The sequence below is a fragment of the Watersipora subatra genome, chromosome 3 (assembly GCF_963576615.1).
Source record: "Watersipora subatra chromosome 3, tzWatSuba1.1, whole genome shotgun sequence".
NCBI classification, from domain to species: Eukaryota; Metazoa; Bryozoa; class Gymnolaemata; order Cheilostomatida; family Watersiporidae; genus Watersipora; species Watersipora subatra.
Window position 1 is genome coordinate 9,634,755 of NC_088710.1, and position 20,421 is coordinate 9,655,175.

At 34.7% G+C, this 20,421-nt stretch overlaps 3 protein-coding genes across 4 annotated transcripts; all 3 read left to right on the top strand.

The window, feature by feature from the left end:
• The first annotated feature begins 39 nt into the window (after window positions 1-39).
• LOC137390152 (LRP2-binding protein-like) lies at window positions 40-10,743 on the top strand. Of its 2 annotated transcripts, none has more exons than XM_068076429.1 (9): window positions 40-298; window positions 819-932; window positions 3,624-3,747; window positions 4,754-4,870; window positions 5,228-5,370; window positions 5,774-5,931; window positions 6,660-6,831; window positions 8,540-8,705; window positions 9,966-10,743. In XM_068076429.1, the coding sequence occupies exons 2-9, from the start codon at window positions 820-822 to the stop codon at window positions 10,029-10,031; spliced, it is 1,059 nt and encodes a 352-aa protein (XP_067932530.1). In that variant the 5' UTR covers window positions 40-298; window position 819; the 3' UTR covers window positions 10,032-10,743. The 2 variants fall into 2 exon arrangements, with proteins under 2 accessions (XP_067932530.1, XP_067932531.1); XM_068076430.1 differs by having other exon boundaries at window positions 146-161; window positions 819-936; window positions 3,628-3,747.
• A 2,931-nt stretch (window positions 10,744-13,674) lies between these two features.
• On the top strand, window positions 13,675-15,990 carry LOC137390319 (neuromedin-B receptor-like). Its single transcript, XM_068076651.1, has 2 exons — window positions 13,675-13,729; window positions 14,861-15,990. Exons 1-2 carry the CDS (start codon window positions 13,675-13,677, stop codon window positions 15,988-15,990), a joined length of 1,185 nt encoding a protein of 394 aa, XP_067932752.1.
• Window positions 15,991-17,711: 1,721 nt separating this feature from the next.
• On the top strand, window positions 17,712-20,331 carry LOC137390320 (uncharacterized). Its single transcript, XM_068076652.1, has 3 exons — window positions 17,712-18,159; window positions 19,259-19,478; window positions 20,151-20,331. The coding sequence occupies exons 1-3, from the start codon at window positions 17,712-17,714 to the stop codon at window positions 20,329-20,331; spliced, it is 849 nt and encodes a 282-aa protein (XP_067932753.1).
• Window positions 20,332-20,421: the final 90 nt, after the last annotated feature.

A 20,421-nucleotide genomic window follows, 5' to 3' on the forward strand; every position in this document is an offset into this window, starting at 1 on the left:
GGCTGGCTAAGCGCATACGTTTTGAAGAGAACAACTAAATCGCATTCAACCAATTACGTTACGATATTTTGGGTCAAGGACACCAAGTTCACTTAGCAACAAGGGCAATGCCCCTACTTTCCAAAGTAGTGTGAACCAGGCATGAACTCTTTCATGCAGAAGTAACTGCATTAGAGTGAGTTTGCTTCGCACGCATTTTATTCATACTGTTTGGTTCAGAGCACTGAAGAAGTTATATTTTACTACTACTGACTACTCGAATACCCTTATGAAAAAGAAAGATTGTACAGACATCACTGTAAGTCTCCTTTTTTTTAGAAAAAATCCTCTTACGTGCATTTTCATTATTATTTATTTCAATGGTTAATAACAGTCACACACAAATACTTTTTATGTGCAGTTACATCAACTCTTTAATCATAAGGGTTTACTTAGGTGAACAAGGCGAACATTGTGTTGCAAAAGTAAAAACACGTATTGTTTAAAATAAGAAGGCGGAACATGAATACTGCAGAGCTTGAGTCCAGCATCAAGCATAGTTTTTAATTAGGTTACTCTGAAAACTGTTTAGGCTCTAAAAATGTTTTTTCAGCTATTCCATTTGTGAACAGCTTGAGAAAAATGCTTTGTAGTGTTTTTTTCTGGCAACAAATGTAGAGCTGGCTGTGAGTGCAAGAAGATTACACGGTGTGCCCTATTTAAAGAGACTACAAAACTGCAAGAGCTTATCAGCTGTAGAATTCATTAAAACTGCCATATTATTGTAGATATGTTAGCAGTAAGATTTTACTACAAAATTCTGTAAACTGCATTTTTAGAATGGATCTCCCACAAAGCTCTTCCATTCCAATTGAGCCATTGCCAAACTCAGAAGGTAGCAAGCACTCTTTGTTAGAAGGATATGCTTCACAAAATCTTAACTCCTATAATAGGTATGTGTAAAGCTTTTGTCAAACACTCACCCAATTATTCATATGAACAAAATCTTACGAAAACACTAAGCAAACGATGGTGTATTATAAAAAACATTAAGCAAACGATGGTTATAAAACAAAAACACTGAAGCTTTCCAAAGAAATTGCTCAGATTTTCACTTCAGGAAGAATACTTTATTTTCTTTGAAATTCATATTTGTAAAGCATAATAATTAATCCAATTGGTACTTGTTTTTCTCCAATTTAACTGTTACATGTATAAAAAACATTGATTATGCTTTCGTCATGTTCATAAAGCGTAAGACTAACAGCTCTGTATGTCTGTCATGAACAAAACAATCATTCTACAAACTGAATAACTTTTATGCAGCTAAATGTTGCACTAACTGCTATGTGTGTACCAATGCTCTCTCAGATTTCCATCATAATCTCGGCAACCAATGTAATTAGCTTAATTTTTCTTTGTTGCTATTGGCTAACCAAATACACGTTATTTAGACATACGAAATTGTTTAAATGTGCTGTATAACATCGAATATATTAAAGCATTCACTTCAGTTCTGGTGATATCCGAGAGTGCAAATTGCTTAGCAGAGCATTGAGTCATTAGCAGGCAATTGTCTGCTTCTTTGGGTTCATTTAACTTAGCCAATAATCTGTTCTTTTCATATTTTCTAATCAATAGTTCCTTTGCATTTTGACAAATTGTTCGTGATAGAACTTGTATGGATATCATGGCAGTGCTCGATGTAGTCAGAGTTCTTATGTGTAACATTGACTAAACATGAATTTTGTATGCATTCATTTCTATAGTTTGCATAAAAGTGTGTTAACAAAGTTCCTTTGACAAGTTTTCAGATTTCAGGATTTTCATTTTATTCTTTTCTTTTAGTAAACAAAACAAGTGTTTAACAATAGGTTGCCACTCAATAAAAAATTTGCTTATTTGCATTTCAATATAGGCCTACCAACTGCCTAGCCTAGCCATTGATTTGTTGAGTGAAGAAGGTTTGACAACTCCAACAAGAACTTAAAATTACAAATTGTCTTCTCCCTGAATTGTGTATCCATCATATGATCATTTTCTACTGTATCTAGCACCCCATTTTACCCTCATTTCCTTTAAAGCATACTTTTTGCTTATACCCATGCTTGATATTATGATGTAGTTTTTATCCGTGTGGTTCAAAAGTATATCCTAGCACACACCAGGGTGTCACTAGGGTGCCTTCAAATTATTAAAAGAAAACCTAAGCTCAAGGTCATTATTTGATATTATAAGGTTGCAGCAATTCTAATAGTGATACAAAGTGGTATAAGCAAGGCATTCTAAACTTTTCAAATAACATTCTTTATGAAAATTTACCTCAATACTTGGTGTCGTATCAGTAACAGCATAAAACACCACATAACAATATTAATAATCACAACAGAAAATGAGAATACAATGGATATACTCAACATTCACACGCAACTATACAGTGTTATATTAGCTGAGCTGCTACTGACTACTACTACTACTTTACCATAACAACTACTAGTGCTACTACTGTGTCAGTACCACCACTGCACTACTTATACTGCATACGGCCTACTGTATTTATACTTCTCGATTCGTACTGTGCCAATACTACTGTACTAATTCTACTATAACAGTATCGCTAATCCTGTACTACTACTGTAACTCTATTACTAATCCAATGTTATTGTAATACTTCTAACGCTACTAGTACCACACTACTAGTACTGAATTACTATTACTGCCACAACTAGACGATAAAGTTTCTAATAGGACTATATAATAAGGCAAGTGTGTGTAAGCTAGTCTCTACATACAAAACTAGTTTCATTAGAAGTACTTTAAACTATTAATGGAGCTCAATAACGGGCTGCCGTAAAATCCCAGGAGTTTCACTCCCTTCTATTCATTCCCAAGGGCTAGTCTGAGATGTTATAAAATGCACCCTTCCACTGGCTTACACATTAATAAAAAACTACTCCTTATCACTTCATCACCACAGACTAATTGCCCCCTATTTGGCTCAATCACTGTGTGTGGAACTTGATGAGGCAGGTTTGGCCCCTATCCACTGCACCAAAACAAAAAAACACACCCTTTTTCATGAAAACACTCTACAGTGTCTGGCCATCGAAAAATAGATCTAAAACGGGCTTTTTCCGTTGAACCCTTCGGGATCAAAGTTGAGAGTGAAATTCCTGGCCATAAAATGAATATAACAAATAAAACTATATTAAGTATCATTATTATTATTATTAACTTTGACATTTATGTATAAATCTAAAGTAGACACTTAGTTGTGTTCTAGCGCATTTTTGCAATGTTGTTATGTTAATATAGATAGGAACACACGGCTGTAAATATGCATCCATTTTATAATATTACATATTTAGGCATGCAACGAGTTAAAATTTTCTTTGAATAAGTGTTTCAGGTCAAGCTTTGATTTGTAAAAAAGTGAACTTTTGATTCAGCTTTTGGAATTTATTCTTAGATAGAGTCAATCTGCAAACACCCTAAATACTTCGTCCTTTATGCACAGCATTTTAGCAGTTTCTCTGTGAAACGATAGGCCAAACCTGTTTGAGGAGGATCTAAATAGTTTTGTTTACACGACTGTTTAACTAGATATATGTCCGCTGAGTCTCACTAACAATCATATTCTACAGGGAGGCCATTAGTGAGCTCACCGATGAGGAACTGAAGGAAAAATGTGAAATCATTTTAACAAAAAGAGTTAAAGATGGCGATGAACAAGCTATATTCCAACTTGGTCAGCTTCACTTTGAATGGGTAAAGTTTACCTTATTAAATTGCTATGTGGTACTTACCCTGATTGCTATTATACTGGTATATGGTACTTACACTGGGTACTATTATACTGTTATATGGTACTTACACTGGGTACTATTATACTGTTATATTGTACTTACACTAGATACTATTATACTGTTATATGGTACTTACACTGGGTGCTATTATACTGTTATATCGTACTTACACTGGATACTATTATACTGTTATATGGTACTTACACTGGGCACTATTATACTGTTATGTGGTACTTACACTGGGTGCTATTATACTGTTATATGGTACTTACACTGGGCTCTATTATACTGTTATGTGGTACTTACACTGGGTGCTATTATACTGTTATATGGTACTTACACTGGATACTATTATACTGTTATGTGGTACTTACACTAGATACTATTATACTGTTATATGGTACTTACACTGGATACTATTATACTGTTATATGGTACTTACACTGGGTACTATTATATTGTTATATGGTACTTACACTGGATACTATTATACTGTTATGTGGTACTTACACTAGATACTATTATACTGTTATGTGGCACTTACACTGTGTACTATTATACTGCTATATGGTACTTACACTGGATACTATTATACTGTTATATGGTACTTACACTGGGTACTATTATATTGTTATATGGTACTTACACTGGATACTATTATACTGTTATGTGGTACTTACACTAGATACTATTATACTGCTATGTGATGCTTACACTGGGTACTATTATACTGTTATATGGTACTTACACTGGATACTATTATACTGTTATGTGGTACTTACACTGGGTGCTATTATACTGTTATATGATACTTACACTGGGTACTATTATACTGTTATGTAGTGCTTACCCTGGATACTATTATACTGTTATGTGGTACTTACACTGGGTACTATTATATTGGAATGTGGTACTATGTTAAAATACAGTGCATGAACCAATGTGTAACTGATTTGGTTATCTAACAGGGCAGCTTTGACAAGGCATTGAAATACTTTGAGAGAGCACCAAGTACAGACATGCAGTCACAATTCCAACTCGGAGTTATGTACTTTGATGGGCTCGGTATGGACGAGCCTGACTATGTGAGCATTGGCAAATATTTCGGCTTTGAGCTGTATTCCTGTTTAAACTAGCAGCTTAAAGACACAAACAACCTTTTTTTAATCATATTAAACAGACCGCACATCATCATTTTGCTTGCATACTTTATTGCGCATTCTATGTATTTGTATAATTTTAACAAAATGATCATATTTTATGTTTTTACATTTAAAAAAAAGGGCTTAGAATTAGTAGAGTGCATGCATGCTAATAGCATTCTAATAATAGACTACAACCTTTTTCAACATGCAGTTAACCTTTATACAGTCATAGCCAACTTTCTTATCGCTGGTTTGTGACATGACAAATTTGCTATCACAGTATATTGTGCATTTTAGGTAAAAGCTTTAGAACGAATGCAGGCAGTGGCCACCTGCACCAAGATGTCGTGCAAGCACCTGGTGCATGCTGCCGAATATAACATAGGCCGTGCCTATTTTCAAGGCTACGGTGTCAGAACTGATTACGAGGAGGCAGAAAAGTGAGGAAAAATTTTTCAGAGCTCGAATTTACAAAACATTTTTTTGTAAATATTTTTTTGTAAATTTGCACAACTTTTTAAGTTATGAAAGCTTCCCAAACAGAGCAATTGCTGTGATTAGTGTTCCATGATGGAAGTTTTTTGAACCAACATAAAAGATTTTTTAAAATATTACCACATCAACTATTTCAATGTTATAAATAATTGTTCTGTTGGTATTGAGGAGTTGTCTGCTGTTGATATACATGCAATTGGAATAGCAAATTCAGCAAAATTGATTGGTTAATTTAGCTATCTAGGCTTTGCGGTGGCTCTGTATCTAATACCGGTATATGTACATAAATGTAAACTCCTTAACTATATAAGGCTGTCAAAGTTATGGAAGGATTAAAATTCTTTGCAGATGGTGGATGTTAGCTTCGGATGACGGCAACCCTTCAGCTTGTGTGAGGGCTCAGAGCATGCTAGCCATGCTCTATTCTCGCAAAGACACAGCGGACTTAAAGAAGGCAGCATTTTGGCACTCTGAAGCCTGTGGCAATGGCAACCTAGAATCACAAGGTAAAAGCTATTTCTGTTCTAGACGTTATGTGAAGTGTCACTTCTTAAAAAGGTCATTGGTTACTAAGTCTATCGGCTATGAATTCTGTTTTTACAGCTAAATATAAGTTGGTAGGCATGAATCTGCATGCAGGCGCAAGTCATAATATATTTCTCATGCTGGCTACATTCTAACCTAGAATTTTCTAGGTTAGAACATTCTAGAAAATCCTGATCCTTCTAAAAGTTTGGTTAAGTTTGTATTAAAATTTTGTTTTATTAGGTTCTTGTCCGTTTAGTAGAATCAATAAAACTTAAAAATAATCGCTAAGCGCTTACTGCAAAAATATACTCTACAATAATTTTATTAGTGTATTAAATTAAATAGTTACCTATATTATGTTAACATATTAAATACCACTCTGTGTGTTAAGTTAATTCTTTACTCAATACTTCCTGACTAAATATACTCTGCGATAATATTGCTGATCTATTAAATTAGGTTATGTTAACGTATTAAATACCATACCTGTGATAAATTATTTTTTATTGAATTAATATATTTTACAATAATATTACTAATATATTAAATTAAGTTATATTAATGTATTAAATACACATAATACTTTTGTACTCGGGTCCTTGCCAGTACCTCATGCATATTTAACTTTGAAGTAATTCAGACGATTCACCATTAACAAACACATAATAAAGGAGTATTAACATAATAAGTGTGTTGCTATACGCAGGTGCACTAGGCGTCATGTATATGCACGGTCTTGGAGTTAAAAAAAACATGGAGTCTGCATTTGAGTGCCTCAGTGAAGCTAGTCAAAGAGGAAATGTGTACGCTATGGGACATATGGTTGCCTTCTATTACAAGAGGAAACTCTACACCAAATGCGTTGACATGGCATCCAGGTTAGTCATGCTTACAGAAGAAGTTCAAACAGTTTGTACAAACAACTCGCTGTTATATGAAAGGCTCGTACAAGCTGGTTCAAAAATAGTGTTTTATTGGCTTTTTCCAAAAGAATTTCGATAGCATTGATAATGGTCATACAGTAAATAGTAAACTGTGCTGAGTCAGCAGCACAGCAACAATTTTAGAGATTTATACAAAACAGAAGAAATGTAAGATTTCTATTAATAAACTCCACTTTTTTATTAAACGTGTGTCTGTCTGTTAATCTGTCTGTTAATCTGTCTGTTAGTCTGTCTGTTAGTCTGTCTGTATGTCAGTCTGTATGACAGTCTGTCTGTTAGTCTGCCCATTAGTCTGTTCATTTGTTTGTCCATCCGTTTGTTGGTCCGTCCGTTAGTCTATCCGTTAGTCTGTCCGTTAGTCTCCGTAAGCGCTATGCATTTCCACATTTTTTGACTGATTATCTTCAAACTTCACAAGCAAATGCTCCGTGCCTTCTCCAAGGTTACCGAGTATTTTGGGCTTCAAAACTCTGTTGGTTCTTAAGAACCAGGTTCCTAGAACTTGCCTTTTAAACATTGATCTAATTATAAAAATAACAGAAACCTCTGACTACACCAGGCTTAATGCAAGTATGCTGCAATAATATTTGTGCTAAATTTTGTGAACGTTTTTGATTGCTCACTATAAAATGGTAATCACTGAATTATTGAAAAATGGTAATAATTGAAAAATGCAGCAAACTTGTTTTGGTAACAATAATTCTGTAGACAATTGATTATGTAGGTTATTATAGACAATAATCGCTGCCATGAAAAATATTTAAAAATGAATCAAAAAATAGCGACTCAAAAAACTCAAATGAAAATGTTAAAAGTGAACCTGTGTAGAGTTTTCACTGGTGAAGGATCGGTGTAAAGCAACTCCCGATTACAAGGCAAATGTATCACATGTTCTCATCATATCATTCTATACATACAATATGAATGTATAGCACTGCTGTTTACACTGCTGGTAGTCGTCTATTAAATTTTAGTTGATTTTTAATAAATTTTTAGAATAATTATCAATTGAGTTTAGGGTGAAATCTGATTAAGTATGGGTTAGAGGACAGGCAGCTTTTAGTTCATATATTGGAGTTCATAGAACTTCTGCAACAATTTATTAATTACATTTCTGTTTAGTTGTTGACTACATATAATAATCCACTTACTTCTTTTGTTATAATAAGACTAACATTGTATAGTGCAGTAACTTATTCTTTTTGTGGTTATAATATTGTGTTGTTATTAAACAGATGAACCAAAATCTAACCATCGCAGGGCATCATTTATTTCTTTAGTTTTTAGCCCTAGATTATGCATAAATAATAAAATAAATTAACATCATAATTGTATTATTGTTACTAAGTTACTGATTACTGTAACTCCTATGTTTCAGTTTATGAACATTCTGTTACTACAACCTTCAATTTACGATCCCGACTCTTCCGCAATACTATTAAATTACCAACTTTTAAAACATTTTTTGTTCAACTCGCTCAATAATTACTGATTTAGGTTTTTCATTTTTTCCTTCCTTTGGCATGTAATGAAAACATTATGTTGTTGATGATAACCAATACCACTAACAAATTATACATACATACCTAAGCATACATACAACTTACGACCTAAACTATGGTCATATATATTGTTAACAAAGGGTGGCGCAGTTAGACAACCTGCAACAGGTGGCTGAGGAGACGGAGTGTCAAGAGAATTACATAAGAAAAGGCGTGGCTATGGCTTGCTTCTACTACGCTCGATGTCTAGACAAACAGCTCGGTATCAAGAACAGCCTTGAAATGGCCCAGCATTATTATTCACGGGTATGTTTAGCAGAACTCGAGTCTTTTATCCTGTATTACCTTATAGAATGAGTAACCATGGCAATGTATTTCTAATTGAAAAAGAATTGGAAAATAGGAAGGTGTGTCACATTGAGAATTCAGTAGACGGAATGGGACTTTTTGGTGCAGACATTCTGTCGCAAGACTTTTTTGGAGCAGGTAACAAGGTCAGAATTTATCAGTTTTTCGTTGTGACTTGTGGAAAGTTGAAAAGTTGAAGAAAAAAATTTGACAGATGTAGTTCATGAAATTCTTCAATCAAATTTTGGTGATGTGAACGTAAAAATTTATTTTGATGTATTTCGAAGAAAAAGGTATTATGCGTGAAGTTTCTGAAATAAAATGATGTTTTTTTGCATTTTCTTTTTATTATCATCGTGTTATTTCTTTACTGTATATAAACATAGATGTTTTTTTTGTGTCAAAATAGCAGTACTGAAAAGTCTGGCATCAAAAAGTCCGCGTTAGAAAGTTTTAGAACATTTGGTAGGCTGTTGTAATGAGACTATCTGATGTACATTGTATTTAATAAAGCTGCCATATTTAGTATGTCAAATAGGTATACCAAGGAAAGGTACAGCAAGTGTACTATGGTAATGATTTCTAGTGTTTCTTATTGTTGTATACAGTGTATCATAGAGGGTGTATAAACTTGGATAGCATCATGGGTGGTTTCTAGGAAGTACGTATTCTTAGACAGAGCTGCTCCATCAGCTATGCTTAGCAGATATGGCTAACAAGTGTGTTTCGTAGATGCACCACATCACTGTTGTGGCTGTACCTTGTAGGTGTGGGTATGTGTAAGCAGGTGTAGTTGGTATGTGTAGGGAGGTAAGGGTAGGTGAGGGGAGGTGTAGGTAGATGTAGGAAAGTGTGGGTAGGTGATGGTAGATGTGGGTGCGTGTAGGGAGGTGTAGGTAGGTGTAGGGAAGTGTGGGTAGGTGTAGGGAGGTGTGGGTAGATGTGATTAGTGTGGGTAGGTATGGATAGGGGTACGAATGACCACAGTAGTTTTGTTTAGCGAATGTATTTGAACAGGTTTGTTCTTTACCAAGAGTTGGTTTGGTGTTTAGTTTTTCTATATAGTTGGGTCTCATAACTACTGCAAGGATGTCCCGTAAGTTTTCCTATCATCTGAAATGGTACGAGAATTGTGTTAAGGAGCTTCATTTGTAATAAGTTAGAATGTTGCTTAGTAAGCTACAACTTTGATATGTGATTTCTTGTTTTTGTTTTAAGGCTTATAGTTTTGACCCAGATGTCTGCGCCCTATTGCAAAGCATCGTCACACATGGTAAGATGTGAAAGAACTCCCATTTCAGTACTCTTCAACACCCAAACTATGACTCTGTTTCTGGTGAAAGTACAATTATGTGTTCAAGTAAGACTCACTCACTTTTTTTAGTTTTAACTGCATCCTTCAACAAAGATACTATAAATTTTAGATCTATGCATATTTTTTACTATGTAACACTTTTCTGATGTTATGCATTGAAATTTAGCTCCTTGACGGAACGTATGCAAAGACAACTATATTTTTCTACTAACGTATTATTTCAAATCTGCATACATTTTTTTTCCTCTGCCGCATGGCGCCAGTATACTGAGTTTTATTTGGTTTTATTTATTTTCCAACTCTTTGGCTTTAACCTTTTAGAGTAGCTCTATGGATTGACTGGCTATTGCAAGAACTTATCAAAACTGTTTCAATTGCGTGTATGGATATATGAGAAGTTTCAGCTCATTATTATGGGAGGCCACTTTTTAAAAGGCTTATGTATTTTACGGTTGGAGACACCAGATTAATTTTGCTCAATTATGTAGCTTCAATCTGCTAGCTAGTTAAATATGCATGCTTTATAAAATTTTAGTTTACGAATGCTTTTATTTAGAGCAGAAATTGTTTTCACTCTCCTTCTTGCCATTACCTTATAATATGCACTGCACTTCCCATGACACCTCAGTTTAGCCTTAGTTCTTATGCAATTCATGCTGTTTGATGAACACTGTTATTCTAAATACAGACAATATACACAGAATCACTTCTCATAATTAAGCAGTTGCCTTATTGAGGTCTATGTGTAACACAGCGGAATAATATTGGCTCACATAGCTACAATCTTTAATACCGTTCGCAGTACTATCAAAGACCGGTGCGCCATTTGCGATTTTCCAGTGGCAAGGGAGATGACTGCAATGATGTTACAAATGATAAATCCCACAAAGTTTAACCTTGATGTGTAAACCTTTCGATATTTGAACAACTATCTGTTTTAACATAAGAAGTAATTTTCAGCACATGACGTCCAAAATTTATTGAAACATTAAAACTAAAAGTAGAAAAGCTAGTAGCAATTAAAATAAAACGTAAAACCTATAAATTAAGTTAATATAAACTATATCACATGTAAAATGGAATAATTTATAGCACATATTTCTTTGCCTAATTCGAAAAACCAGTGTGCAAATGGCGCACCGATCTTTGATACAGTACAGACATAAACAAGATAAAGCTTTGCATAAAATATGCATTGTCTCCGGTCTGCCTTTCTTGGTTATCCTTATTGCTGCTGCTCACAATATGATAGCAATATCTCAATTTTACAAATATGACATTTCTTTGAAAGTCCTGTGTTGCAGAATTTGCTGTGTCATGGAACGTTTTTTACTAAGCTGTGTTATCTTGATGCAAAAGGTAAAGAACTGCATGTCTATATATGGTAGTCAGTAGGGCAGTTTTGCAAACTTTTTGGTAAATTCAGCTTAAGCTGAAGTTGATTTTTCTGTGTACCAGATCAAACCATGTTCATAGAGTTTCTGGTTCAGGTCATAAGAAACTCAGCGATTAATAATGGAAAATGTGATAAACACCATTTGGTCAAAACAGCTGTGACAAGAGTCAAGCTTGGGACATTTAGATGTTTCTGACTATCAATACTCAACACTAATGTCAACAAGTCAAAAGGTTGGCTGGCATATGTAAAGCTGATTTGTTAATCACCGATCCACTTAGCAACAGTATTTGCTCTTGGGTCTTTGTCTGTTTGCTTATTTAAACATCTTTATAATTTTCCTCAAACAAGTAGAGTGTGTTAACATGTTGTACAGAGAGGGACACATCTGATAGAATAATATTGAATATTTGTCTGTGGTGTTTTAATTACACGCTATTCCAAACAATAGCTGCTGCATAGTACAGAGGAACATAAGCTAGTCAAACACTAGTTTCTTGTTGCAAAGCATCCAGTTACTAATTGATAAAATTCCTAGGAGGTTTATGGGAAAGCTAAGTGACTAGCTAAGAAAAAAACGTAAAGGTTTACTTTTGAAATTTTGGCAGCCATTACACCACTAAATTAAGAAACAAATTTATTAAAAGATCAACATTTAGGTGACTAATACCAGTAACATGCCATTAATCTAAAAAAATACATTCTTAAAATAGTTACATTTAAAATTTCAGCAACTAAATTGCTATTAATCTAAAGAAAAAAGATTTTTCAAAAGCTTATGTTCTAGGTGCCATGATGCTCAATAACCATATGATGTGAACAAGATGATCAATATGTGGACCGTCTATAACAATATTATTCCTCTGTGTCATAACTGTCTCTGTTTACTTGAATGTCATTAGAAATTGACTCGCAGCTGATCGGGACATTGGTCATGAAAGTTGGTCAACGTTGCTGAGCTCAGAGAATGACTCGTATAATAGTCTCGACCCGTTTTTCAGCAGATAATATATTAGCGAGCATAATGTAGCTTGTTTAATAAAAATAGTTCAGGATTAGAATACAAAAGTACGGTCTTAGACAAAAATGATTTACTATATGTTAAAAAGTGTTGAATTGCGTATAAAAATACAGGATATCAAATTAAAAGTTTGTCCCAGAATGTAGGAAAGTGTTATGACCAGTTTATGATAGTGATGTCATATCAAGCATATTCGTAGTGTACAGCTACATAGATCAGTAAGATGGCAGCCTATTTGTACACATTTAATACACTTGTATTTGACAGGAAATGAGCAAATAAAAACGTATTTAGTGGGATTATATCTGTGCAGATTGCTAGCTTCAACGATTAAAAATGAAACATTCAGTGTTGAGACTACATAATCATTCAAAAAAATAATTTTACAACTGTTTGGTTTACATATTTAAACTCAGGACAAAACGAAAATTAATTTAACATATAAGTTATGGTTATTGACTAAATTCACAATGAGTAACAGTGGTGTAAATGAGTATTTTAGTTTTTCAACTAAAGGGTCTAGTTGGTTTCAAAAAGGTCCCCTGGTGTACAGTACTGTACACCACTGTACAGTTGTATACAGTACTGTACAGCGGTGCACAGTACTGTACAGTACTGTGCACCGCTGTGCAATACTGTACAATGGTGTATAGTACTGTCCACCACTGTACAGTATTGTACAGTAGTATACAGTACTGTACAGCGGTGCACAGTACTGTACAGTACTGTGCACCGCTGTGCAATACTGTACAGTGGTGTATAGTACTGTCCACCACTGTACAGTAGTATACAGTACTGTACAGCGGTGCACAGTACTGTACAGTACTGTGCACCGCTGTACAGTACTGTACAATGGTGTATAGTACTGTCCACCATTGTACAGTTTCTTATGTAATCAGAGTCAACATCGAAGTTTATATGAAGTGAGCTTACACTTTTATATCAGCTTTCTAAAGTTTTCATATAACTAAAAATTAGTTACTTCAGTGAAAGTGTCAGGGCACTTTGTGCTTCATACTAGTTACTGTCAATCATCGGCTGCTGACATTTAAAAACCATTTCATGGTGTAGAAGAATGAGTGACCCGCTGTGTGTTGGACGGTATATCTGCCATTAGCATTCACACCCCTTCTAGTTACCGCTTTAATCTACTGGAGTGTAAGATAGGTGCTCAGAAGAAACCTCTCAGAACATCATGTCAGATGTGGAATTACGCAACCTGATGCTCTTGTTGAAGGATGTACCTCATGGTAAGAGTTGTTTTTGTAAGAAATACTCATATAAAAATAAATGTCTACCATGGGTTACAGATGTATAAAGTTGGGTCCAAAAAACATTAAGGTTTGGCAACAAATATTTTTTCAAAATAATTAAAAAAATTATTATTAATAAATTAGTTCATTTTACTAATAATATTGATCGATTATTATGATAGTATGATTGCTAATACTTAACCGAGTCTTTCACTTTGGTTCCTTTAAAGTTTTACCCAAATAGAAACAAAGTTACACCATTCTCTATTTTCAAGAAGTTCATTGCTGAACTGTATCATATCCCTGTGAACAGTACACAGGACAGTTTCATATTGTGCTGATGCAGTTTGCTACTCTGTTATAAGTCTTGTGTTTTATGCATAGCCTTTTAGCCTATACAATGATACCAATATTTTTAAACATTGCAGACATAAAACATATATTCCACACTTTGTATTTCAATAGAGCATGACTTTTTCATAGACAGACTACTCAAATTTATTTTTCTCTGCATTCCACTGAATTAAAATGGTAAAATAGAATTTTCCAATCAAAGCGTTTTTACATTTTATGTAAACCAGAGTTGTCTTCTCTTACTAACTGACACAACTGTCTACTTTCTTATACGTGGTGCATAATTTATCTTTAGGAAACAGTGATAACAAGAAACAGCTTGTTGCAATAAATTATTGAGTTTGAAAGACACTAATGTTTGATTTATTGAGGCTTTAACATCTGTTTGTCACACAGAGTAGAAGAGAGCATATTAAGTATTAGATTATTCTTTCGGATTGGATCCTAAATAAATATTCATGACAAATCCTTAGTTGTCAAAAATCACAGAATGTAAACATAACACTGAAACGCTTCCCAAAATATGCATAAAAATTATGCAAAAAATGATTGTACTAAAATTAATTGTATTGGCTAAGCAGAAGTGCAGTAAAGCCAAAATAGTATGAACAACTAACAATACTTATAGTCTATTATTGTAGGCATCATCTACAGGCTGAATAAATTACACTCTTCAATGGGTTTGGTAATTAACTGCCTCACATAGTAAGGATTAATTGATATACCCAGTTTTTATTAATGCAGTTTTATAACGTCACTCCGTTTCAATTGCAGGATATCTTTACATGCTACAAAAGATTGTGGGAACAAATACAAGTGTTGACTGGACCAAAGGAGTTGTTCGACCTTCCATGGAAAACACATGGCCTTTGTTTCTCTCCATCCATTTGTTAGTCATAGTGATTGGAGTGGCTGCATCTTTTTCCATGCTGAAAGATGTGATCCTCTTGCGGCTCTACACCAATAGTACAGCTATATATCTCCTCAACCTTCTTATCAACAACCTGCTCGTGCTTGTCGTACAACTTCCTGTCAATTTTGTCATGATGCTTTATGAGAACTGGGTTTTTGGCAAAGCCATGTGTTACATAGGTGCCATCACTCCTTACCTTCTTGTGCACTGCGCTATGCTAACCTTTATCCTCATGTCAGTCGACAGGTACAGAAGTATCGCTCACCCTAGCAAGGAACAAATAAATGTTTTCGTATGTCTCGTAACGATTTGGATCTCATCAATTTGCGTTTCTGCGCCTGTCGTAGCCTACATGCATTATAGAGATCTCGGACATTTGGATAAAAAACTCCGAAACAACGGTCTTTGCTGGAGCACTGCGGACGAGTACAGCAAGGTGATTTTTGTCACAATTTTCACGCTTCCTTCGGTAGCTATAGCATTGATTCTTGTTAAAACAACTGCAGAGCTAAAAACAAAACGTGAGCTATGCAAACTGCACACACGGCAAACGGAAGAGTGTCGACAGAAACACGTGAGCACTATCATAGCGTCAGATGCTGACTCATCAACCGGAGAAGACTTGGAAGAGAACTACAAAGAGCGTGAGTGGGTGGAAGGAGAAATGAAAACCCAACGGTATCTCACAATGATGATTGGCTTATGGATCATCTGTTGGCTGCCAATTAAAATATTTAAAACGGTCAACACAAATACAATGGAGACAAAAGACAATGTTTTTATGTTCGACGTCGCCCCAATGGTCTTGCTCCCAATCTCAGCTCTAAGCACCATCACGACTCCACTTTGCTTTAAGCTTATGCACAGAAAGGTTGTTCCCAAGTGTAGAGAATGCGAACATGAAAGCCATGAATTGCCGCAAGAATTTGATAGCAGAAGCATGAACAGTAATGATAAAATTGCGGAACAGTTCTGGAAGCAATATACCTGAACTGAATACATGCGAAAGCGATAGTTAGATGTCGATGTCATCCAATTTCATAAATAAATAAGCAAATGAGTGAATAAGCAGTTACTTCAACTGTTTTGTGAACTTTGCGATTAAAATTTTTCATCATGTTTCAGCTAAAATGAACTTATTGGGAAAACTTATGAAAAAATATAACATATTTTATAAATTGGAGCTTAAGAAAATAATGAAAACTTCAACGAAATTGACCATTTTTTAAGTATTAAAGCCGGCGCTGTAAAGTAGATTTAGATTTGGCCGTGATTAAAGTAAGTTCAGGATTAGAACCTAGCAAATTAATCTTGCATTTAAAAAGTGTATATCCAGCAGATAATTATCATTGATTTGAATTGATATTTTGAATATTTCAGCATTTTTTATATTTATAAAAATCCATTTTTATGGCACTTAAAACCCTTATTAAAATTTTTATGAGTATTCCGACTAATAGCTTAACAGGGCAAAACAGTTCTTGACATTTACTCGACCTCCAAAGCCTATAAGCTTAGATAAAGATTATGAAAAAAGTTAATGAATGATAAAAGTAAGCTATTTAGATAGATCTGACAACTTTTAGATGAAAAGTACTCCACTAGCATCTACTGAACCAATTAGTAACATTTATATTTACCCTGTATGATAATATTACACTAGTTACTTGTAATAGCCATGGATTAAACCTTAAATTAATGTGAGTTTCTCATCTTCACTATTCAGCTCATTATAGTCATTTTGAGGTTGAATTATGTTTTATGTTTGTAAGTTGTAAGTAAATACTGCATTTGCTGGAGCTGAGGCTACAGGATTTAGATTGTTAGTTTGAGATTTTCAAAAAAATAATTAGTGTTGTCAAGGATACCCCATTCCGACAATCTCAAACCTTTAATCTTTCAAAAAATTGCTTGATTCTAAAACAAATTGCTAACCAAACCTAAAATTTTAGAAGAAATCTTTTCAGAATTGAATATGAAGAAATGTTGTCTTGTGTTGTCAGATTAGCTATTTTTCTCAATGTTAGCAGATGCAAAGAAAATTGGGAAAAATGTTGTGGTAATAGAAGTTTTTTTCAACTGTAATTGAAAATAAATTATTGTTCCAGCAACTTCGATAATTGACATATCATATTTATATCCTACGCAATTAATATTCATTATTGTTATATGCTTTGGTGTTAAATGAAATAAAACGTTTATATCTAGAAGTTTTATCTTTCATTGGCAATGGTGTCCTTTATCGTAGGTCTAACACTGACTCCTGTTAGAAAAGGTAAAAGGTGATTAGGCTGAATTATGACCATCAGCCTTTTCAATCCATTCATTAGTTTTCCCCTGTCCTTATCAATATTGTTTCAGCACAATTAGCGTTCTTAATTACGAACAACACTCTATGACTGAGAAGTGACAAGTCCCTATAGATATCCTTAATTATCTTTGTTGACGACGTAGTCAGGTCGACGAGGGACTCTTTAGCTTCAGCCTCATCTAATGATGCTCCAACTTGCATGAAATTTAGCCAATTAACCAACTGGTTAGCATGAATCTATTTGGAGTTGCCTCCCTTACAAAGAATGATAGTTCAATGTGACAAAGTGTTGACAAGGGAAGTGAAGGCAATTAGCGATAATGAATGACAGTATATAACAGAAACACTTATTCTCGCTTAAGTAAATTGAAACGACGCATCAGAGAGATAGCTTGCGCAAGATGGCCGACGATCCGAAACCGACTAAACCAGTGCTCTCTTTCGGAATATCCAGTATTCTAGCTAAATGTACCAGTAAGAACACACCATCGACGGAACATCAAAATGTGAAATCTGCATTTCGAAGCATGGTAAAAAGACACACGGAATCAGGAAGAGAGACTGAGACAGCTACGAACAATGAGGAAGAAGACTCAACAGTACTTGATGAACAGTCTGTATCTAGTGGTGCTGCCGGCCACGGGGAAACAACATCGTGTCTATCAAAATGTCAGCACAGCTGTGGCGATGAACAGTGTGGAGAGGGGGAAGACGAAAATAAACATATTTACATGAAATGCATGGAGTCTAAATGTCATGTCTTGTCAACGACATTTCCCATTATGGCTGACATTCCTTCTCACAACTACATATTCAAATCTTTAGAAAGATTTCACAGCAAAACCTACAGTAAGTAGAGATCAGTGATAATGTGGATACACGATTATCACTGGCACCTTGATCGTCTTGTAATTTTATTTATAGGCGCTTCAGTATTTAGACCTAACCTTGAAAAATTGAGAAAAATTTTAGAAAAATTATCAAGGGTTTTTCGAAAAATGTAAATAACCATTCTATGATTAACTTTTCATTGATTATTCTAATATTATAATCTGTGTAATTAATTTAATTCAAAAATAATTTAGGCCTTATGTTATTTATCTATCATGTTCTAAATTTAGTACGTGATTAACTCACTTACAGATTACTTTGTATACAGCTGTATAACAATTATATTATTAAAGATATGCTGGTTTTGAGATTATATCAGTTCTGCAGCTAGCCATAGAGTGGGTGTCCATTTGGTTTTATAAATACTTGACATTTTTTTACCAAATAGATAGCTTTTAAAACCAAACAAGTTAGTTTTACCGAAATATTGCGTCATTAATTCGAGACGTGAAGTGTTTTGAAATGATTCAATTATTTATCTGATCAAAATCAAGCATGAACTAAATTAAAGAAAAGCGTATCTGCATGCTGCCTTTGGAGAACAAAGAGAATGTAGTACAAAAGACCTTCTTGCTAATACAATAATACTGTAATGTTTGTCAGAGAAAGAATCATTAGCCATAATAGACTATTTATCACATATTTGTCATCGTGGAGATATATTAAAATTGAAAATTAGCCTAATAAAGCTGATTTCTCTCTATTATGCATTTGACATATCTAGTTTATAGAAATTGAGGTCAACTCTTGCAAGGCTCTAATCACAAAAGCCTTTGTGCAATTTACTTTGGGTCAGCTTTGGGCTGCATCTTCGTATTATTCTGGGAGCCTGTGAGCCTATATGAATGATATTAGCAGTGGACCTTACAACAATTGCCAGGCCACTATTGAGGGTTTGGTGCCTTGCTTGATATTAAATATAACAACTAACCAAAGAATTAAAGAACAGATTCCGAGAAACTTTAAGAGTTATTCTGTATTTTATGCATGTTGCTAGTATAAGCGAGTGGTGTACCTTGATTTCATACAGAATAAAATCTGATATGATATTATACAGGCGAATATAGGCGGGTAGGCCATCCATATTCCAATAGAACTCCACCAAAGCACAAGAAACCTCGAACTACGTTCAACAGAGAGCAGATAGCCGAATTAGAAGCCAGGTTCCTAGGTCAAAAGTACCTGGCCTCGACCGAAAGACTAGGCCTTGCTAAGCGTCTTCACCTTACAGACTCACAAGTCAAAACCTGGTTTCAAAACCGACGAACTAAATGGAGGTTGGCGGCTATTCTACCATAATAGTATAATTAGCAGAAATTTGCTAAAATTACCGTGTTTACCTGAATGACTATTGAATTGTGTAAGGAGCAGTCATCCCTAATAAGTGGTTACTTGCTGTTGGGTATGCTTTGCCAATTATAATGTCAATAATATTACTGATTTTGCTAGTATCATACTAAAGATTTATATGAGCCCAGATTGAATGGGTGTTGCAAGGTTTGTGAGAAAATACAAAGGAGTTTTACTTTTTCGTTAGCCAATGGAAATACTAACCTCTCTTTTAGATATTACCTTAAGACATCCCAAATAACTATTAGCACAGCATCGCTGTGTGTCACTACTTATTATGAATACGAGGTGATCAGGTGATCATACAAACTAAAGCCTTATAGTTTTATGCGTGTATCTTTAAGACCAATCATAGTCCTACGCATTATTTTGTTTCACTGTCTATCGACCATATGCCATGACACACTTGACAATACGATGTGGTTACGAAACTTCCTACAAACTAATGGCTCTGCCTGTAATTGACTGATACCACAGGAACACTACAACCTGGGAGCATCCCTGAATCACATACGAATAAGTTAAACTGCATAGAACCTTATTCACTGCTGGCCAACACAAAGCTCCGTGATTAATCATTCAAAAACTCTTTGTTACAGAAGGCAGACAACTGAGGAAAGAGAAGCTGAGAGAAATGCTGCCACTAAGTACATCATAAAAATGCAACAAAACGCTGCTGTAGCAAATGTAGCGAGTGCAGCAGCGGCCATTTGGCCTTCCCTGATGTCCGCACATATTTCCCCTCTTCCAGTTCCGAACTGTTGTAATCCGAGATCCTAACTGAAGAGGTGTACTGTAACAGAACTTTCCCTGATTTAGCTGATAAGCTATATTATATAAGTTACCACCTTCAGATTACTGTCTTGCTGT